The sequence below is a fragment of the Carassius gibelio genome, chromosome A18, assembly GCF_023724105.1.
Source record: "Carassius gibelio isolate Cgi1373 ecotype wild population from Czech Republic chromosome A18, carGib1.2-hapl.c, whole genome shotgun sequence".
In the NCBI taxonomy this organism is placed as follows: Eukaryota; Metazoa; Chordata; class Actinopteri; order Cypriniformes; family Cyprinidae; genus Carassius; species Carassius gibelio.
Window position 1 is genome coordinate 19,726,685 of NC_068388.1, and position 21,459 is coordinate 19,748,143.

The 21,459-nt window shown below is 40.3% G+C and overlaps 1 protein-coding gene across 6 annotated transcripts; it reads left to right on the plus strand.

Annotated features, from left to right (window-relative positions):
• Positions 1-932: 932 nt before the first annotated feature.
• LOC127934465 (semaphorin-6D-like) lies at positions 933-19,966 on the plus strand. Of its 6 annotated transcripts, none has more exons than XM_052531869.1 (19): positions 933-1,078; positions 8,058-8,223; positions 9,278-9,389; positions 9,539-9,599; positions 9,837-9,899; positions 10,002-10,103; positions 10,233-10,323; positions 10,966-11,085; positions 11,348-11,436; positions 11,959-12,176; positions 12,264-12,395; positions 12,579-12,734; positions 13,245-13,418; positions 13,758-13,898; positions 14,061-14,138; positions 14,436-14,494; positions 14,822-14,878; positions 15,361-15,531; positions 16,464-19,966. In XM_052531869.1, exons 2-19 carry the CDS (start codon positions 8,109-8,111, stop codon positions 17,753-17,755), a joined length of 3,231 nt encoding a protein of 1,076 aa, XP_052387829.1. In that variant the 5' UTR covers positions 933-1,078; positions 8,058-8,108; the 3' UTR covers positions 17,756-19,966. The 6 variants fall into 6 exon arrangements, with proteins under 6 accessions (XP_052387829.1, XP_052387830.1, XP_052387832.1 ...); XM_052531870.1 differs by having other exon boundaries at positions 15,361-15,519; XM_052531868.1 differs by lacking the exon at positions 933-1,078 and adding an exon at positions 1,117-1,650.
• Positions 19,967-21,459: the final 1,493 nt, after the last annotated feature.

Here is a 21,459-nt window from a genome sequence, read left to right on the forward strand (position 1 = left end):
TGGTTAAACATAACATATAATTCAGCTGCGGGGTAAATCTAACAGGTTTTCTTTGGTCTGTATTCAATTTATCTATATGTTAAAATGAAAATAAAAAAGGCAAATTTATATAATATTTCGTTTCATTGTAATGGCTGCATATACACATATCCCTGAACTAAGTACATTTCTGCAGCTGTTATTATGCTTAAATGAAAACCAAAGGAGGCAGTGGTATTTTATATCCTATTTCGTTTTATTGTAAATAGGAAAATTGCAGTAGCCAAGACGAGCTGACTGAAGTTATCAAGTATGCTGCTGTTTATAGATTTACCGGACTTGCGTCGTCGCGGACATCACACTCCCGAGTTGAATGCACAAAGTCTGAACTAACTACTGAGGATGCACGTCCAAAATCAGCGTACTTTAAAAAAACAAACAAATCAGCAGTACTTTGTATTGAGAAACGCGCGCAGACCTACGTCACCAGTCTATTTGCCTAATCTTCCCGGTACTTTACACCGCGGTGGAAACGCAGAAAGCAACAGGTCTGGGGGGAAAAAAGTTCCTGGGAAAAAAAGTTCCTGGTAAAAATGTTCCGGGTAATTTCGGTGGAAACGCGGCACAAGATGTTAGGGCCTCGGGCAAGTACACACACACACAAGAGATCCAAAACGCTTTATTTGTGTTAAAGGGTGTTTACATCGCAAAAGCATTAATAATATTACATATCTTTAAATGCAAAAATAAATACATACACATATACAGACAATATAGGTCTCAAACTCTGGCAGGAGAAAGAAAAAAAAAACCAGCAGAGCAAGGGAAAAGCAGCCAAAAACCACATCTACTAGCGCTGGAGTGGATAGAGTGAGTATAGAGAGAGAGAGAGGGATAGAGAGAGTGAATGGGGAGGGATCAGATTCTAGGGTAGGCTGTGGTTGGCTCTTCTGATGGAAGGACTCGGGATGGATCGAGTTACACCATTTGCCGTGCATTAGTTTGTTTTCCCCCGCTCGGAACGCAGAGAGACACTTCAAGCTCGACTTAGAGTTGTTGCGATCCAAATCACGCAAAGAAAATCACGGATTCAGATGAGGTGAGTTGATTTAAAAGAGAAAATGCAGAAAAAATAACAATAATGGGGGAAAGGAAAAGAAACGACAAGGAAAAAATTTCCAAAACATCAGAAGTACTCTAGTTCTATTTGTGCAGTGCAAAAATAGAACTGGAGCTATTTTTACCACCCTGTTACCCGTTCACACAGATTCGGATTGTTTATTATCGGAGTGACGCACGCGCGTAAAGTTCTTCATTTTGAAGAGTAGATCTCGAGGTAATAACTTACTTGGTTTTATTTGGTTTGGGTTGTATTGATTTGGTGAATGACGGGGGGATGGTACTAGAGGAGAGGGAGGGTCCTGGTGCCATTTGATCGGTGAGCTTATGAAGATCACAAAGCTTTATCCAGAAGAGGAGCTGGACGAGACCCACGGGCTCCGGGAATTGTTTTGCGTGGTTCGGATAAAACAAACACAGAAGGATCTTCTGGATTTATGGACCGAGATGCACACATGCTTATCTGATCTCACTGGATTTAATAGCGTAAAACACTTTGGAATATAACGCGGAGAGTGTCGTAGCCTACATGCTCGTTTGGAGAACATTCAGGTAGGATTTCTGTTTTCCTTCACACTTTGTTGCCACAGATTTTGAAGTAAGTAGAGTAGGCTATAGTGCAGTTCTACAAGTTTAAATTTTAGCTTCTGCATTTAGACTGTTAATTCAAGACGACTGGAAGCGATTGGATAAAAGTAACTGATTTTATTTGGCGTTATTAATGAGAGAAACAGTGCCAAACATCCTGCTGATACAATGCGTTTATTCGATTAAAGGGATTTTTTTTTTTTTTACATAGGCTATAGTGTTTGTATTGTTATTATATAATAATAAAATGAAATATAAATAAGCCTACAAAAACGAAATTTAAACAACTCAGTATTGGAAAACACACAGAGCTGAAACAGAAGCTGATTCAAGCCTTGTCTCGTTTCTATTCTTGCATATAATAAACGGAATAGATGGCACAAGGCAAGGGTCAGAAATTAACCCGACTTAGGCTAAAATGTCACAGTTTGTACCTAACAAGTGAAAGGTAAATAATAGAAATACACTTTCAGTTGGCTAATTCATTTGATGTAGACTATTTGGCATTGGGTGACATGATTGTGTAAAAAAAAAAAAAACATCTCATAAAGGTCATAAATGCCCCTGAAAATCACTTACAGTTAATTTCTGACAGTGAGTGGAACCGATATATCATCATAATGCACTTCAGACCCCCCTCTCCCGTCCCGTAATGATGAGGGATAAGGGAGCCAAGTTCGCATAGTAGTAGGCTACAACGAGGAAGATTTAGAGCCTTACATTTATCTAACCTTTGCCTGGGAGTTGCATCATATAATTCAAACTGATACAATCTCATGAGAAACAGAACAATAATAATATCTCTACTGCCTGTTTAGAATATTCGAGGCAGAGGGAGGGAGAGAGAGCGTTGCTGTTGTTGTGTAAAGTGGGTATGGAGCCCATGGTCATGCATTAACACAATCAATTTCCCAGCAGAAGCTATTAACGACCCAACACTCCTCTGTTGTCTTTATGCTTTTACCTCAACTCAAGAGATTCGTCATGCCTCGGCTCCAGCTTGAACGACTTGATTCACATGCTCTTTCCATAGACGGGGTTCAGAGTGGAGAAGGTTTAGTTTGAAGATGCTTTATGCTGTTCATCTGGGCTGAATCGATCATAGATAAACTATTGAGTAACATCCGAGACGCGCTGTAATGTATACGCACGTAGCAAATTAAACTAAATTAGTTTTTATGTGAGTGAAAACCGTCAGAAGAATGAATGAACTATGTGAATGATTAAGTAGTCCGAGGAGATGGCACAAGAATTTTTTTTTTTTTTCTCTCTCTGTGTAAGCTTTTTGAGGCAAAACACTACTGAGGTAAATGTTGAGAACAAAACATGAAATGGGGGAGACTGAAGATTGAGATCATAAATTAATTTATTTATTGCAATGTCTTATAACTTCATATAGGCCTACCATGCTGTAAGACTAAGGAAACATACGTTTAAATTCTGTACATATTTTGTAGATCAAACTTAATTTTCTTTCAAAAAAATAATTGTCCCATAACCTTTATCCACCAATTATATTTTAAACATGGTAATTTACAAGGTTAAACAATTGTTTAAACTATTAAAATATTTTTTATTAAAAACCAGTGAGCAATAAATGTAGAACAAATACATACAACATAAGCTAAACAACTAAAATGTCAGCTAAAAACTAGAACATGTTAGTGCTGAGCTTTTGTCTAGATTGTGAGAACCGTCTGTCCCCACAAGGACAGTAAAACCTGAAATCACCTGCGAAGCAGCCAACGTTCCCCATGAGAAAACAGCTTAATAAACAAACAAAATATTGTCTTAATTAAAATTCAAGAAAGCAGTTTTGCGAGGGTTAGGTTTAAGGGTCAGGAAGAAAAAAATACATTTGCTTAATATAAAACCAAGCCAATATCAAAGGAAATCTCCACAATGAAAAAAGAAAGGGGGAAAAGGGCATGTGTAGATGTACTGTATATCAAATTAATTAGTCTTATGACTTCTACTGTGAACTCAGAAGGGTGCTGGTCATGTATGATAGTGCGCCCCATAGCTCTTTTCCAACCATTTCTTGTTGTTTGACCATATGGAAGTTAATGGGATATGCTGTTTTCCCAAAGTATGGTTTTGTTTATTTGTCCTTCATGAATGTGTGACGTGTAAACTGAGTTTAAAAGACCCATCTCTTAAAAATAATATAAATGCAAACCACAAGAGTGCATTGCCCCCCTGCAATTCCTATTATCTCTGCTGAACCCTCTTTCAGAGAGCGGCAGATAACATCTACCTCTACTGAAACTTTTACCATGAAGCAGATTCAGCACTTTTCATGTGTTTGTGAATAAAGTCAGTCACAACAGCTGGCCACATTGTGTCCACTAAGCCCACGCCAGTCCTGCTGTCTTGTGTTCATCCTCGGTCAGGCCTGAGTAACTGATTTAACCTTTAAAGCATGGAGGTCTCTTCACTGGCCGGGATTGAAAGGACCTCATGCTCTCTGTTGTTCCTTTAATACACACACACACACACACCTGCAGGAGATGACTTTGGGAGAGTGGGGGTGGGGAATAAGGTGCACAGGTGGGGCGGTGACCCGTCTTACAGCTGTGGAGTAACAAGTTGTGATCTGTCTGTAAACAACTGTGATTTTAATGGCTTTGTGTGGGAAAGCTCTAATCTCAGCGTGAGTCTTTCTAGCCCCTTTCACACTGCATGTTGGTCCAGGAATCCGGATCGCCTTCTGTGTGAACACAAACACGTCCCGGAATTGATTCCTGGATCAATCCTGGGTTGGGGATCTAGTAACATTGCCGGGTTTAGTCCCGGAACTAGCTTTGTGTAAACAAAAGCCAGAACCAATGCCGTAAAGGGTGCGTCGTAGTGATAATGCTCTTTTACCAGTTGTTTTGAAGGCAGATCAATGTTCGCGATGAAAAAAAATTGTGCAAACTGTAATGAAGCAGAGATCAGTTAACTCTTCACTATCCGCGTTGAAGCTGATGTCTTTCGCCAGCTTGAGTGAAAGTTAACGTGCCTAGCGTTTTCTACTCGTGCATTACACGTCACATCCTGATGCCATGTGTCATTACGGGACCTACGCTTTGTGTGTGAACGCATATATATATATATATATATATATATATATATATATATATATATATATATGAGCACTGATAGCTGCTTGTATATATCTACCGTGGTATAGCAAATATTTCAGCAGCTGGCATATTTCTGCTGTTGTGTGGTATATATGATCATACTGACCAACCCTGTTTTAGAGCTTCTGTTGATATATTCTTTCACTTTCCCTCTCAGTGTCAGGCCTCAGGCAGACCTGCAGGGTTCACGTTAAACTAAAGCAAAGTGATTGTGAAATGCCATTCCTCACTTAAATGACATTATTCTCTCCTGCATCAGGATGCATGAAACTAGCCTTAGCACATCAGCTACACCTATTTCTTCCGTTGGGGAGCATTTATTTCATAAGGTTAACTGAAGCCACATAGCGTCACTGACTGGCTTTGTTCTTTTGGCCTTCACTGTCACATTTCCTGCAGCTGGACTCCCGCAGGCGGGTGTTGGGTGGATCTGCTGCAGGCAATCTTACTGGAACGACCTGCCAACTCAAGCGTCGTGCCAGCATCCCGGGAAACGCAGCCAAAAACATCAACGAGTGTGTGATTGCGTCGCGCGGAGAGAGGCTGTAATGAGAATAGCCGGGGAGCAGCTAAACACTAACAGGTTGCGTGACTAGTCAACTCTCTCCACGCAGGGCCTGTCCAGGCTCATACACCGGAGGGCAAGAATGGAAAACCGAACCAAGACGTTCAATAGAAAACATGTTGCGCTCGATGTATATTGAAAAGAAATTCAAGACGGCTGACCTTTGTATGTCCTTTGTTTGTGTTTTGCATTAGGTTTCCCTCGCTCTCTTTGCCCAAGTCTGGTGTTTTCCGTGCACTGGAATTGTTGTGTTATTGTAGTGTGTCTGCGTAACTCCCTGTGGTGTTTCTATGAAAAATGATTAGTGTTTGTGAGGGATTTCTGGCATTGACAATGAGTATGTTCCAGGGTGCTGGAAATATCCTTCTTTATTTCTTGAATCAATATCCAGGCGGAGGAAATGAAACGGCGCTGTGAAGCTGTGATTAGACTCTCTGTGCTGTATTAAACTGGGGCTCCTCTTGTACACATCGCTTAATCCATTCAGTGTTTCCCGAACCCTTCCGAGAGCGCCATGCATCTGATGTGTGCACTTCTGTGCCTATAGAGGATGCACATGGGAAAAGAAATGCATTTGGAACTCGGTTATGATAGACACATTTTTTGACACCTTGTCCTTTGACTTTCACTGATTGTCCAAACATTAAAGCTTTTAATCACTCAAGCTCACAACTTCATCTTCATTTTTGTCTCGCCTCATTCTCCTTCTCTCATCTTGTTTTCATTTTGATCATTCTCTTCTCATTTCATATTGTCTCTCATGCTTGTTTCGTCTCATCCAGTGTGTTTTCCTCATCTTGTTTGTTCTCTTTCTTTACATACTTCTCCATATTGTATCCATTTTTCACCTTGTCATTTTTCTTCTCTTCTTTTTTTTGGAATCATCTGTTCTGGTTTTTATTTTGACACTTATCCCTATCTTATATGTCTTTCTTTGTGTCTCCTTGCTTCAATTATTTGCCTTATCTTGTCTTTTCTTCACTTTTGGTCTCATCTTGTCTCTCCTTTTTTTCTCATCTCATTCTTCTCTAATGTAATCTGGTGTATACTTCTCATAGTATCTGTAGTTATAACAATAATTTGTCTTGTCTTAGCTTCTCTTGTCTCTTTTTTCTCATCTTGTCCCATCTTTTTCTTCTATTGTCTCAATCCCTGTCTCATGTCCTCTCCTTGTCTCACTTTTCTTCAATTCTTGCCTTGTCTTGTCTCAATTCTTCTCATCTAGTCACTCTTTCTCTTGGCTCTGGTCTTGTCTTGCCTCTCCTTTTCTTATATTCTCCTCTTATTCATTTTGGTTCTGGTCTCATCTTGCACTAATACTTGTCTCATCTCTTGTGGTTTGTCCTTCTTGTCTATACTATCTTTTCTTTCCTTTTTCACTTCTTGTCTCATGTGTTCGATTCTCATCTCACCTCAAATCCTTTTCTCAGCTCTTCTCCTTGCTTCAGTTCTTGCCTTGTCTTCTCTCTTGTCTTCTCATCTTATCTTGTCTTTCGTGCTTGTCTCAGCACCTCTTCTTTCCTTTTTCTCATCTTTCCTTTTCTCACCATGTCTCATCTTGCCTTTTCCCCTCACTTTTTCCTTCATTTTTCTTGTCTTCTATTATACGATTGTCTTTTGTCTCCCTTTCCATAACTTTGTCTTCTCATATCATCAGCCTTTTCTCTTATCTCATATAAAATAATTGCCAGAGAAAGAGTCATTTCTATTGATCCGATCAAAGCATGATAGCCCAGAATCCCTTGTAGTCAGTCTGTTGAAATGAAGATCCAATATTGCAACAGATGAGCAGAGAATCTCCTTTTCCTTGAAGGACTGTGGATCGTATTTCTGTTGGAGAATTTCCCCAGGCCACATCCCATTCAGCTGATTAATTGAGAACTGATCAATCAACAGCTAATCAATAATGGCAGGGTGGTACAGGCAGCTTATGCATAGTACAGCATGGGAGCAGGTGTGCAGGGCTGCTAATTGCAAAAATGTCAATACTGTATGCAAGCATGTGTGGCGGGACGCACTCAGGAAGTGGTTGAGGCCTGACTCACTCACTTTCTATCCTTCCGCCAAGCTGTTTGTTGTCTCCATGTAAATTGCTTATATCCGTCCGGGCTTTGCTGGCATGAATAATTTGTAGCTTTATAAATATTTGACTTTACGCTGCTCATCAATATGCACAGATGATTGTCTCTCCAGGAGAAGACCCCAACCACAGCACACAGACCTCTGAAAATCTTCCTGTTTGAATGTCCATTTGGAGACAAACACACTCCCCATTATATTCCACAATCCAAACACAAACTCTGCACACTTAATAGTACACAAATGACATCCTTAAATACAGTGTACATGTTAAAGTGTGTATCAGAGCTAGCTGACAGCACAACGTTTGCATGTGTGGAGTCTTAAGCTCTCGCTTTCCACCCCCTCTCTGTCTGTTTTTTGACCTTCCTCTCGTGGACAGATTTTCAATCATGGGTATTGGCTGCCAAATACACATGCACATACACACACACTCTAAATGATCTGTTGGGAGTGAACCTACTCGCATGCACACACAAAAAACAGACGTCCTACTCTACATAGCAAATCCTGACAGAGGTCATGCACAAAAACACAAGAGAAAACAGTTATGAATAGTGGCTGATGGTGTTGACTGCATGCGTTTGTGTATGTTGCAGGTAACATCTACGTCAGTGCAGTACAGGAGGTGTGTGACCTCTGTGCCAGCAATGGGGTGGCGAGAACTGACGATTGACCTGCTGCTACTGCTGCTGTTGGTGTCCCATCTGGAGGCTGTGAGCTTTCCTGAGGACAACATCCCTTTAGATGTTGTGGACCGACACTGTAAGAACCAGCAGACACCTCACTGTTTATTAATTGCCACCATCTGCATGAGATCTTTATCAAGTTCTTTAAAACACACACATACACACACACAGGTCTTTCTTCAGCTAGAGGCACCTTTGGAACTGCAGGCTTTTAGAAAGTCGTAAAGCACACATTTTTCTAAACTCTTACTTGTGCATCACATTTCCCATAAGCAGTGGCTAGTGGATATATACCTACAACATTTTTTGTTTTTCAAAGGAAAAAAGGAGTCACAAAAATAGCCATAATTTCTGCATAATTGAACAAAATTACTCTTGACAAGACAACAATATTCTGATATATGGTAATATACTACAAATAAATTGAGGTGTATCCATGTTTTTTCTTGTGCAAATATTTTCTTGTTTTAGGTCTATATTTTACCCTAAACATTTTCTTCATTGACACTTTTGACTAACACAAACTTAAAAAAAAAAAAAAAAACTTTAGTAGCTAAATTATTTGTGCTGGAAATGACACCACAAATTAAAGGAAACATAGAATATTTTGAGAATATTTAAATATTGAAGTGGCTTGTTTAATTATTGTTATAATACACAACATCATAATAAAAATAATATGATATTTGTAATGGATTTTTATAGTTCAGTATTGAAAGTCTGGGTTTGGGACTACATTTAAACCAATAAAAAGTCATTTTCAAAGTAATTTGAAAGGTTACAAAAATAGATTATGGTAAGGCATGAAAAGAACTTATGAAGTAATAATTTAGGGACATGAAAGTGCCTGTATTTGGTTGAAGAAACAGTCATCCACATTCTTTGGAAGAAGACATTCACAAATAGAGTCGCTGCATTAGTGCTGCTGTGCTCCGCAGTGAGAAAACACTCCAGCATGCTGACAGTGCATTCGCTGGACGTCAATGCGGGACCTGCTGGTGTAATATTCATTACTTTAGCCAAGTCGTTCTTCAGGGTAGTTTAACATGCAATTGCCACAGCCGATCAATACCAACATCGATCTCTGTTGACATTAATACTGAATAACGGCGCATCTGTTTGTTCTACAGATGCACGCCAGTACCCCGTGTTCCGTGGACGCCCCTCTGGCAACGAATCTCAGCACAGACTGGACTTTCAGCTGATGACCAAGATTCATGATACGCTTTTCATTGCGGGCAGGTAAGTCAGCACAGGATGTGGAAGTGAGATCTTCGACCTTTTGACCTGTTCAGACAGTTCAGATGAGCTGGTCGATGACCATTAGAAATATGAGTAGAAATTTGTGTGTGAACTAATTCTCTCTCTCTCTCTCTCTCTCTCTCTGGCAGGGACCAGGTATATTTAGTGAGTCTGAGAGAGTCCTACAGGAACGAGATTATTCCATACAGGGTGGGTTCACAGTAAATTAATTTATGACCAATGTGCTCTTGTCTCTTGCGAGGCGTGACAAGTGATAAAAACTCTTGTTAATCAAAGATCTGAATCCAGTCATGGCAGCGCTTTTTGTAAATCGCTAGGTTTCTGTTTCTGTCTTTCTGTCCCTGCCCATGGTGTAGTACATTGTTAATGTTTAAGAGTGTGCGGGTGGGAAGCTGTGTCTAATGGTGATGGTGTGTGATGTCACAGAAGCTGACGTGGCGGTCGGGGCAGGCGGACAGGGAGACGTGTGCCATGAAGGGAAAGCACAGAGTGAGTCCTCCTCCTTCTTTTGCATAAATCACTTGTCACTGGTTCTGTAGTATTTACAGCACTGAAGCAACCATAAATCACTCTGTCTTGACTTTCTCTCAGGACGAGTGCCATAACTTCATTAAAGTCCTGGTTCCGAGAAACGATGATCTTGTGTTCATCTGCGGAACAAATGGTTTCAACCCCATGTGCCGTTACTACAGGGTAAGTCAACTGTCTGTATGTTGATTTCCTCTCATAAGTGACTGGTTAATATGAATGGGAGCAGTTTTACAGTATAATGAAGATAAGGACTATGGATCTCTATATTTTCTTTTTCTCTCTCTTATTTAGTTGGATAACTTGGAGTTTGATGGGGAAGAGATCAGCGGTTTGGCCCGATGCCCGTTTGATGCAAAGCAGACAAACGTTGCCCTGTTTGCTGGTATGAGAGCTGTCAGGATAATGAGGGGGATGATGAATAACTTTGCCATGATTTTTAAAGGTTTTGGATCAAATTAATGCTCCAATGAGAGCCAAGACTGACGTTGAACATAAATCAGAAGCCACGAGAACGTCCTGTCTTCATGCCAGCTCTTTTAGTATAGGCTACAGACAGGAACAGCACAACCTGACGACAATTAGTACACTTTGATATCACACCTGCATCTGTATGAGTCTGTACAGGCCACACACAGCAAAAAAAAACAACAACAACAGTACCATCAGTATTTTGTCTTGTTTTCTAGTTCAAATATTGACATTGTTTTTTGTTTAAGCATTAAACTCACTAAATTTAATTTCATTAAAACAAGAAACTGTATTCATTATTATTATTATTATTATTATTTAGACCGCAAATTTTATTTTATTTTTTCAGTAACTGGAACATATAAAAGAGCAGGTGCAATGAAGTAAAAATTGTATTTCTTGTTTATTCTATATTGCATCTAAAAATGAGTGTTTTTTGTTTTGGTCTAAATAGACCTTTCCTCTGAGATTTGTGTTCCTCTCAACTTTGCTCGAGTTGTATGTAATTGCGTAGTGAAGCTGAAGTGTGTTTTAAGCTCACATATTTATGTCATAGATGGTAAGCTGTACTCAGCGACGGTGGCAGACTTCCTGGCCAGCGATGCTGTGATTTATCGCAGCATGGGAGACGGTTCTGCCCTTCGCACCATCAAATATGACTCCAAGTGGTTAAAAGGTACAGAAACTCCTGCTTGTCTGCTTAATGTACATGCTAGTCAGCATGTTATGCTAACCTTGTTGAACCCAGTACACATCTGATCTATAACCTGTAACCATACCTTAAAAAAGTCAATGGGGGAGGAGAGAAAACGGTGGTTGTTGATGTAAAATCCAGCTTCCTGTGGCACAAACTAGGTCAACACTCAACAAAAACGCATAAAAATTTAACTTGAGGTCAGCGGCAGGGATGCTAATGCTTCTCTCTCTTTCTCTTCCAGAGCCACATTTTCTCCACGCCGTGGACTATGGGGATTTTGTCTACTTCTTTTTCAGAGAAATCGCAGCCGAGCACAACAACTTGGGAAAGGTATGACACGCAATGTGATGTACAATGCTAACACTGCTACAAATGTTCACAAAACACACACAAAAAGTAATGCACCATGGTATTAGTGATGGTATCAGATGGTTATACCTTGGCTTCTGAACTGTAATAATGTAGTTCAGATTTGTATGTTAATGTAGTATTCATAGGCATTTATTTAGAGATGAATGTTTGTTCCAGAGGGTCAATATATCATCCATTGCCTCAGGATTTGCTTTAAATTGGCCCATATAATGACTTCTTTATTCCACAGACTAATTAATATTTAAGTTTAGTTAATATTGTACTCAACACCTGCATCGAGAGCAGGTTTTACAGTAGTGAATTATTAAGATGGTTACATGGTGCTAATTCAAGCCCTCTAGCACACTGCAGTTTTGTTCTAAAAGAAAGAAAAAAAGATGTTTCTTGCGTATATTTAGATTCAACTTAGCCGCCGGGGAGATAGATCTATTATTTAGAGAGTGATGCTGAGTTTCTCCCGCTATTTTTCTCTCGCTGCAGGCGGTTTACTCCAGAGTGGCTCGGATCTGTAAAAATGACATGGGAGGGTCTCAGCGGGTGCTGGAAAAACACTGGACAACTTTTGTTAAGGCTCGCCTGAACTGTTCCGTTCCCGGAGAATCGTTTTTCTACTTTGACGTTCTTCAGGCTATTACGGACATCATCGACATTAATGGGGTGCCTTCTGTGGTTGGAGTTTTCACCACCCAGTTGAACAGGTAAAGCTTGTCACAAGCCTTTCCACAAAATCTTCACATGGAAACGGGCTGAATAGCGCTAATGTCACTGTTTCTTGACTTATTCAGTATCCCTGGCTCTGCGGTGTGTGCGTTCTCCATGGCAGACATTGAGAAAGCATTCCATGGCCGTTTCAAAGAGCAAAAAACAGCAGATTCGGTGTGGACACCATTTCCAGAGGAGAAGTTGCCAAAGCCCAGGTTGGTGAACGCACTAGTGCATGACAGCTAATCATTGCGACATAAAAAATTAACATAAGGTAATTGGACACGCTGCATATTTAACCTGTGTGCGCAGTGACCATTTGGAGGCAGGTATAGATTTACAGGCATGGGGCACATGGATCTTTGCCCCCTTTGCCTCAACTTTTCTTTTCCTTTCAGACCCGGCTGCTGTGCGGGACACGGTTCAGCAGAGTCTTACAAAACCTCCATCGAGTTTCCAGACGAGACCCTTCAGTTCATCAAGTCACACCCACTCATGGACTCCTCAGTCCCCTCCATTGGAGACGAACCGTGGTTCACCAAAACAAGAGTCAGGTACGGCACAGTGCCACCATTCAGCCCAGTCTGAAGAACCTTGGTCTGACACTCACGCAGGATATGCTGCAATCAAGACTTCTGACAAACTGCAAAGTCTGCCCGCTTTGACAGGAAAAGCCACCAGCTCTGTTTGATTTAACTGAAATGGTTATATTTCATAATCAGAAAAAAATTGTTGCAATCCATCAGAAAGAAATCTAATACTAGCACAGATTTGTACATAAAAACATAATTACAATACAACACACTGAATAGTTTGCCATCTTGACCCAATGTCAGCTGTTAAATAAATACTGGGTAAACATTTTAACCCTCCCAGCAAAGAGCGTTGGTTTCAAATACTAAACAACTGGCACGCCTAATTTAACTAGCTCAGGTCTTGATAGATGTGTCACTTTTCAACATGTTTTGTCTTGTGTCAGCTTAAGTTAAGCTGTTGTAAATTAGGCGTCTCCTTGCAACTGAAAAGCGGCCCTGTACTCAACTGTTTTTCCTTTGTCTTTGTAGGTACAGGCTCACGGCACTCGCCGTTGATAACACTGCAGGACCCCAGAGGAATTACACGGTGGTTTTCATTGGCTCTGAGGCAGGCATCGTCCTAAAAGTGCTGGCTAAGACGTCCCCACTGTCTTTAAATGACAGCATCCTACTTGAGGAGATCGATGTTTTCAACCAAGCCAAGTATGTTTTCATCCTATAATTATCTCATGATTAGTTTTTAGACACATTCTCGTGACTTAAAATTCTGGGTCTTTTTATGAAGTAGTCTTGGCTATTTAGCCAGAAATGAGTCCCAAATTGTGACCTGAATAAAGTTTTGGAACCTTTGAGATGAGATTAGACCTGTTTACTGTGAAAGCGAAATGTTCTCACTCTCATTCGTCAGTGTGTGTGTGTGTGTGTGTGTTTTGTTTTCCTTCTGCTGAATTGTGACTGAAGAAAACAGCGACTGACGGATAGATCCGATAACATGTGATTTATCTGTTTTTCATCATCTCCCTCCCTCTGTTTTTCTCCCAGGTGTTTATCCAGCAATGAGGACGATCGGCGAATTCTGTCTTTCCATCTAGATAAAGACACCCACACACTCTATGTGGCCTTTTCTAGCTGTGTGGTCAGAATACCTCTCAGCCGCTGTGAACGACACAGTTCCTGTCAAAAGTGAGTCCTGAATGCAACACTGTTTATACAGTTTTTGGCATATCCAATTCAAATATGTTTCAATTTTATAGTCTGAACAGCACAAAGCCTCATTAACCATTGTGTAGTGTGTTCTTTTTTTCATATTGTGTTGGTATAAACAATATTTTTGGTGTGTTGCAGGTCTTGTATTGCATCTAGAGACCCCTACTGCGGCTGGATGTCACATGGAGCTTGTGAGCGCATTCCTGCAGCTGTGCAGTAAGTCAATCACGAAAATATTCAGATTTACCTAGAGGATATACTGAGAACACTAAACCGAATAATTGACACTGCAACCGATTTCCTAAAAAGCTGAGCTAGATTCTTTCTTCTTTTAACTTAACAGTTCTCATTTCCAATTTTCTTCATGAAACACATATTTTTTTAGTTTTGATGCCTGCTGTTTTTATTTTTATTTTTGAAACAGGCAAAACAGTATATGTTAATGATGATGCCCAGAACTTGTATCCATAGTACAAACTCATTTATCTTATTACTCTTTTTCCTGTTTTGCAGAACTGGTTATGAGCAAGATGTCGAATATGGCAACACGGCTCACCTCGGCGACTGTCATGGTGAGCTCATCAACACATGCCCCTTTTCAGAAACATTAGTTAGAAGTTGTGACGTCAATAACCCCCTCACACTCTCAGCTGACTGAAATTAACACATATCACGCGAACATCATATTAATTCCTTTGACAATTAAACACTCACATATTTACACATACATTGTGTAGGGCTTAACATTACAGAAAGTGAAAGAGCGATACAGTGTAAACCAGAGGAAAACAAACACTTTTTTATTCTTTTGTAGTAAAAACTATTTTAGCGTTTTTATAATTTCAGACTTTTTATTTTTGTTATTTTATGCTGATTTCCTGTTCCTTTAATTCTTTTAGAATTTTTGGCCACTACATCAGCGCCAGATTTCAAATCATATGGCGACCCAACCTCTGGTTAGTTTCCTGTACTGCACTGGATTCATTCCTTGAGATCTTTCTCCCTTTCTTTTCTCCTCTACTGCTGCACCTACACTTATTCCTGTGCTTTTCATCATATCATCACCATTATCACTGAGAGGCACCTGATCTCTCAGCACCAGCCTGTCTATCATTTCATTCATTCATTCTTTCGTTCTTGCATGGATATATGCTGTCTCCACTTTATCATCTCCCTGGACTATATTGTCATCTCCTCATTCTATTAGAGATAATCTTCATCCTTTCCCTCCTTTCAAGCTGAAATTTTCCTTACCTGAGACTCTGCACAGCCATTACATCCCTGTAATGGTTCATAACATCAGAGTCAATCTCTAAAGATTTACCTCAAAGAATCCTATAAACTGACGTATGACGTCCTGTCAGTATGCACTAACCCCAATCATTACGTTGTGCCTATCATGGGCTCAGATTCAGATACAGTTTGTTTGTTGCTACAGACATGGAGTTGCCATCATCGTCAGTCACAGTGCCCGTGACCTCTGAACCCATACAATCACCTCAAACCATCCCCACTCAGATTCCCCAACTCTTTGGCTCACGGAAATTTGTGTTCCATGATGACCCAGCCACTTCACGTTCTGTTGAGCATATACCAGGTGTGCTGGAGGGTAAGGCCTTGACCGGTGCGCTTTGAGCTGCTGCATGGAATTCTGGGTAATAGCTGCTATTAGTGCTGCTAGTCTACTGAGAGAGTGCATACATCTCTGATAGCAGCCCATTCCTTACCAGAATGGCATGATAAGCAATACTGCAGTCAGTCACACTACATTAACAAAGTAGGGATGCAAGTGCTCTTGAAAACTTTCAGGTCAGCACAATGCCTTGTTTTCTTAAAGTCTATTGAGATGATGCAGGCAGCTATACTTAGATTCCATCAGCATATAAAGCTTTTTATTATTAGTTTTCCTACTTTTAAATGTCTTTTATGTTACTATGATTTGTCTTCCACATTTAACTTTATTTTATATATATATTAGTTTAATGCATTTTCTATGACATTTTTTGTTCAGTCTGTCTTAAATGGCTACATATTTATCTTCTTCCATCCTTTTCTTTCTTTGCCAATGGTTTTTGGTTTTAGGAAATCTTCCAAAGGCCTTGCAACACTTTTAAGCACCTCTCGAGCAACATTATTCACCAACTAACTCTTTCGAATATATATGCGGACACTAACAACACTCACCCCTGGGTACTAAACAAAGACAGCGGGCTTAATTCTCTTTGGGAAACTCTTGTGTAAAACAACAACATATTAACTCACTTGATAATGCAACCCTTCTGCAATAAAATGTTCCACCCCACCTCTTTACTAATTTGCCTCCTTTACTAATATAGATAAACAGGATATCTCATTGTATTTTTTGAATTTCTTTCTTGGTATATTTCTTTAATAAGCTTCATAAATGCTGGAAATAACAGTTGTATGCTTTTGATTCACACCAAATTGTGGTGGGGCTGGGACTTTTTGCTTAAAGAGAGAGTTGTTCAGTGATCAACGGTGCGAGTGTGTTAACATGGTATTTGGCTATCTGTGTTGCAGGTGTATGGGAAATACAAGCAGGTGAATCTAACCAGATGGTGCATATGAATATCCTTGTCTCCTGTGTGTTAGCTGCATTCCTGCTCGGTGCATTCATTGCGGGCATGGTCGTTTACTGCTATAGAGATGCTTTCCTTCGCACTCCACGCAAGATCAAAAAAGATGCAGAGTCAGCACAGTCATGCACTGATTCCACTGACAGTTTTGCCAAGCTCAATGGTCTGTTCGACAGTCCTGTGAAAGAGTACCAACCCAATATAGATACTCCTAAACTTTACACCAACCTGTTGAGCAATGGGAGGGAGGTACCAACCACCGGAGACACTAAGACGATGCTCTTGAGTGGGCAGCCACCAGAACTAGCAGCACTGCCTACACCAGAGTCCACACCAGTGCTGCAACAAAAGAGTCTTCAGCCAATTAAGAACCAATGGGAGAGAGCTCATGGAAAGATGAGTGGCTCCCGCAAAGATGGACCAACCAAAATCCATCCGTACCTTCCTTCCAGTCCCCCACCCCATTCCACTGTCAGCAACCCCCACATCCCCAGTGCCGTGGTACTGCCCAATGCCACACATGAGAACAGGGAATCCTTCAGTACTCCTGAAGGGTCTCAAGCAGAAAAGAAGATCCAGAATAGTGATCAACATGGTTCCAGATCTGGCCGTAAAGACCAGCGGTGTAATGTGGATGCCAGGAACACACTGAATGACCTCTTGAAGCACCTGAATGAGAACCACCCCAAAGCTATTATGGTGGAGATGCCCAAATCCCGACAGCACCTAATGCTGGAACCCATTGTAAGCCCAACGGAGATTCCACCCAAAGTCCCAAGCCGAGAGGCCTCCTTGTACTCTCCATCTTCCTCTTTAACCAGAAATAGCCCAACCAAGAGACTGGATGTGCCAACTACACCAACATCGCCCACAGGGCAGATGGGCACTCTCGAGAGACAGCGGTATCAACGCAGTTCATCCCAGCGACACTCCATTTCCTCACCGCCCAAAGGGCTGCACTCACCTGGTGGGGCCATAGTGTCCCGGCAACCTAGTTTGAACAGAGGTGGGTACATGCCCCCAACTCCTACCCCACCCACTAGACTAGACTCTCACGGGGTACCAATGGCTATGACACCTTCCATATCCCGGCAGAGCAGCTACAGTGGTCATGGGTCTTTACCACGAACATCCATCAAACGGACAGCATCGTCAAAGCCAGATGTGCCACCCATACCCAATGGCTTTGCACCACAGACTGCACAAATGAGGGCAGTGAACAAGTATAGCTACTGAAATGCTTAGCCGAATCTTACTCGTGCATTAATGGACGGTGGGAGTAAAAGTGTTCGGTCCGCAGAGATATGGTGTGCCAGTCTCTGTTTCCTATGAAGGGAAATTAATTGGATGCCAGAGCTTCTGTTTTGGGGTAGTTGTGCTATTTCGCTATGACGTTGTCCTGTCATGCTTGAGTGGCAGGTGACAGATTCTGATCTTCAAGGCGGCAGGGACGCCTGAGGTCACAGGTCTCAGCTGACGTGCAGCATAAAGCAGCTGCGTAGTTGCTGCGGCGATCGGGCAGCGTAAGCTCCCAGTGCACTGTTCAACCCCATCAATGTGAACTGTATTTGTTTTACTGTTTGGAAAATATGATATTCTTGCTTGGAAATCTCTCCAGAAGACAGACAGAGTGAAAGGGACATGGTGCGTGTCTCTGTTTGATTAGTCCCTGGGGCTAACCAGTGTGCATTCATTGACCATGTGTTTGTTTTCTGAACAAGCTTGAGTCATCGCTGTCATAAAATAAATTACATTTTTGGTGCATTAACGTCTGATGTGTTTGGACACAGAACTCCAGACATAAATTAATCATTTATGCGTGCAAAAGAAATGTCCAGGGCTCCTGCTTGGGCTACTGATTTAAAAACTCACAGTGTAAAAGTGCCCTCAACATTTGTGCTGCTAAGTGTAGACGATGACAATGTTTAACAGACTACAGTGTGGCATTCCATGCAGCAGTTCTGTGTGTCAACTGCGTCAAGCTTTTAAACACACAGGCTCAGCACAGGATCACGCTGGCCAAATGTACAATATTCTTTTTGGTCATTTTTAGTTTCAGTAAATCACTGGGAATCCTGTAAACCCATAAAGTCAACTTTCAACTATGCTATACGGCAGATCATTTATTAAGCTTTCTCCTTTCTTAAATGCCAAGCACTGCTGTTGGGTGTATGAAGTCTCCTTTTACGTTCTTAAGTATTCCTTGCAGTTTACACCATTTCAGAGAGTTTACTTTTTAGTTCCTGGGCAAAGCATTACATAAAACTGCAAACAGCACATTCCTTACTACAAGCCACTTTTCAGCTCTGTGGCAAAACCCAACCTCAGCTCCATACTAGACCCTATCTGAGAGTTACGTTTCACTTTGCTTGTTTAAAAGAGGCCTCAATTCCATACTCACTATAAGTGTACAATTACTACAGTACCTACCAGTGTGTCTTGCAGAGTTGTGCCAGTGATAGCTTCATTGTGAATATACAACTATTCAAGTATGGATATTTTCAAGGCAAGTTTACCTGGATCAGTGTATTTGTGTGCCTTATTAAAGTAATGGGAGTGCAGTTTGATTTTCAACATTTCACTATCATCAAACAAATGATTTTTGGTTGGATATGACCAGTAATCTAACCCTGGATGGGAATACCATGATATGGCTGGACCTTCAGAATGGTTTTCTTTTAGAGAAATAAATAATAATAGTACATTTTTTTTTTTTTTTTTTTTTTTTTTTTTTTTTTAGGAAAAGGAAAAGATTATAATTACTAAGACATTTTCTTATTGTAATTTTATTCTTATGCATTTCTGGAAGGTGCTAATTTGCGATGATGAGATGCCATGTAATGAATGTATTATAAATCTAAAATGTATATCACCTGACTCTCAGCTCACCATATTTCACAACATTTAATGGGGTCAAATCGAGATTTGAGTGTTTTTAGAGAGGGTCATCTGCAATTAGATACTCAATGTTTGTTTGAAATTACTTGGGAATGTCAGTATATTAAGGGGAAACTTGCCTGTTCAAGCCCAAAGCTTCATGTTTGTTTACATGTTCTGATTGTATTAAAGCAGCTAAGTGGAGACTGGTGCATCATCACCTGCTAAAGTTAAGTTTTATTAAAGGAGTAAGAGTAGATCCTGTGCTCTGGTTCAGGTTGTCCTATGTTGAACTGCCTTGTATATTGCAATATAAATCTGACTTCAAGCCTTTACTGTTCAGTCACCACTCTATGTGCAAAGAAACCAGACTGGTCTACCTTTTATTTTTAATACTGTGCAAAAATTGGCAGTTGGAATACAGCTTCTCTTTTCTGGAATATTTTCATGTGTAGATATTGTAAAGCTGTACTGTGAAAGTGTAAATAATTACAGTCATTGTTTAAGAATATTTTTGTTGACTTTTTTAACACAGCATGTATAGTTGAAATAAAATATTACTGCACAGAATATTACTACATTTTATTCCCCCTTCTTTGTTAATTAAGAATGAAACAACCCAACACATACTTGTAAGACAGATGATAATATAATATGCATTTGTGGTTCTTGGGATACTCAAGAACCATGGCACTTGTCATTCTTGATGCCAAACCCAGATGTTCATATTTGGATGAAGTTTCAGTGCAATGCAAATATTTTGCAAATAATCACCGAACCCCAACACACGCTGACAATCCTTTTGTATGCTGGATCTGTGGGCTGAAACTCAAGAGCTGCATGACTGATGTTTTTATCGTCTTCACTGATGAGAGATTTAGCACATACTTTATTTTTAGCCCCTTGTTTTGAATTCTTGTTGGAGAATAAGCCATTCCACATCTCACTGGGAAATCCTCCAAAGTCATTTGTAAGCTGAGCACCAAACATCTGCTCCACTGGCTCAGACTATAGCCACAAACACATAAGCTCACAAACACACACACACACACACACACACACAGAAAATACACTGATAGCATCAGATATCCAAGATTGTATGAGAGACTTCTCTTGAGTTTCAGTAGTGGCCAATCTTTTGACTCTTTAGGTCACTCACATCTGGCCTGGTATCTTCAAGAATTTACCACAGAGTGATTTAGTTATGGTTAATTATAATAATCATAACTTAATTTTTAGGTTATATTTTTGGCTTTTTTTGTGCCTTCATAGGACAGAACAGATCAAACAGGAAAGCATAGGGAAGAGAGACGGAAACAGGATCAGCAAAGGACCACAAGATTAGAATTGAACTCGGGTCACCAGCTAAAGTAGTGAAAAAGTTGTCTCATCTGAATCAGTAGACAAGTATGCACAGCTCAAGCACTGTTTTAAGCAAAAATGGTCCAAAACAGATCTAAACAAATATGTTGGTTGATTTTGATGTGAGGGGACAACAGGAACTCAGCATTTTTCACTGGAGGATGAATTATTATGGATAACAAATGGTATCTTGACTGGAAGTGTCAGCTTAAAGTTAAAATGCCTTAATTTGTTTCTTACAAACATGCATATGTTCATTTTACAAGATGTTAACTGATGAACTGAAGTTGTGGGGGTCACTATTGTGATTTTTCTATCAGCTGTTTGGACTCTCATTCTGTTGGCACCCATTCACTGCAGAGCATCCATTGGTGAGCAAATGATGTAATGTTAAATTTCACCAAATCTGTTCCAATGAAGATTGGATTCCCTGAGGGTGACTACATTTTCAGCAAATTAGCATTTTTTTTTTTTTTTATGGTTAACTGTTCTTTATAAAATTTCAGAGAAACAGCTAGAAAGCCATATCAAACTGTAGCTGATTCTGGGCAAGAACTGCAGTTTTGTGCAGTTACAGTTTGGGAATGTGGACAGTGTGGTCTAAGGCTAAGATTATACATCCCCCAAGCATGCTAAAACCGTCTCAGGGAATCTGCATCTCTAAATTCATCAACTTCAAAGCAATTCTGTTAAAACTGTGA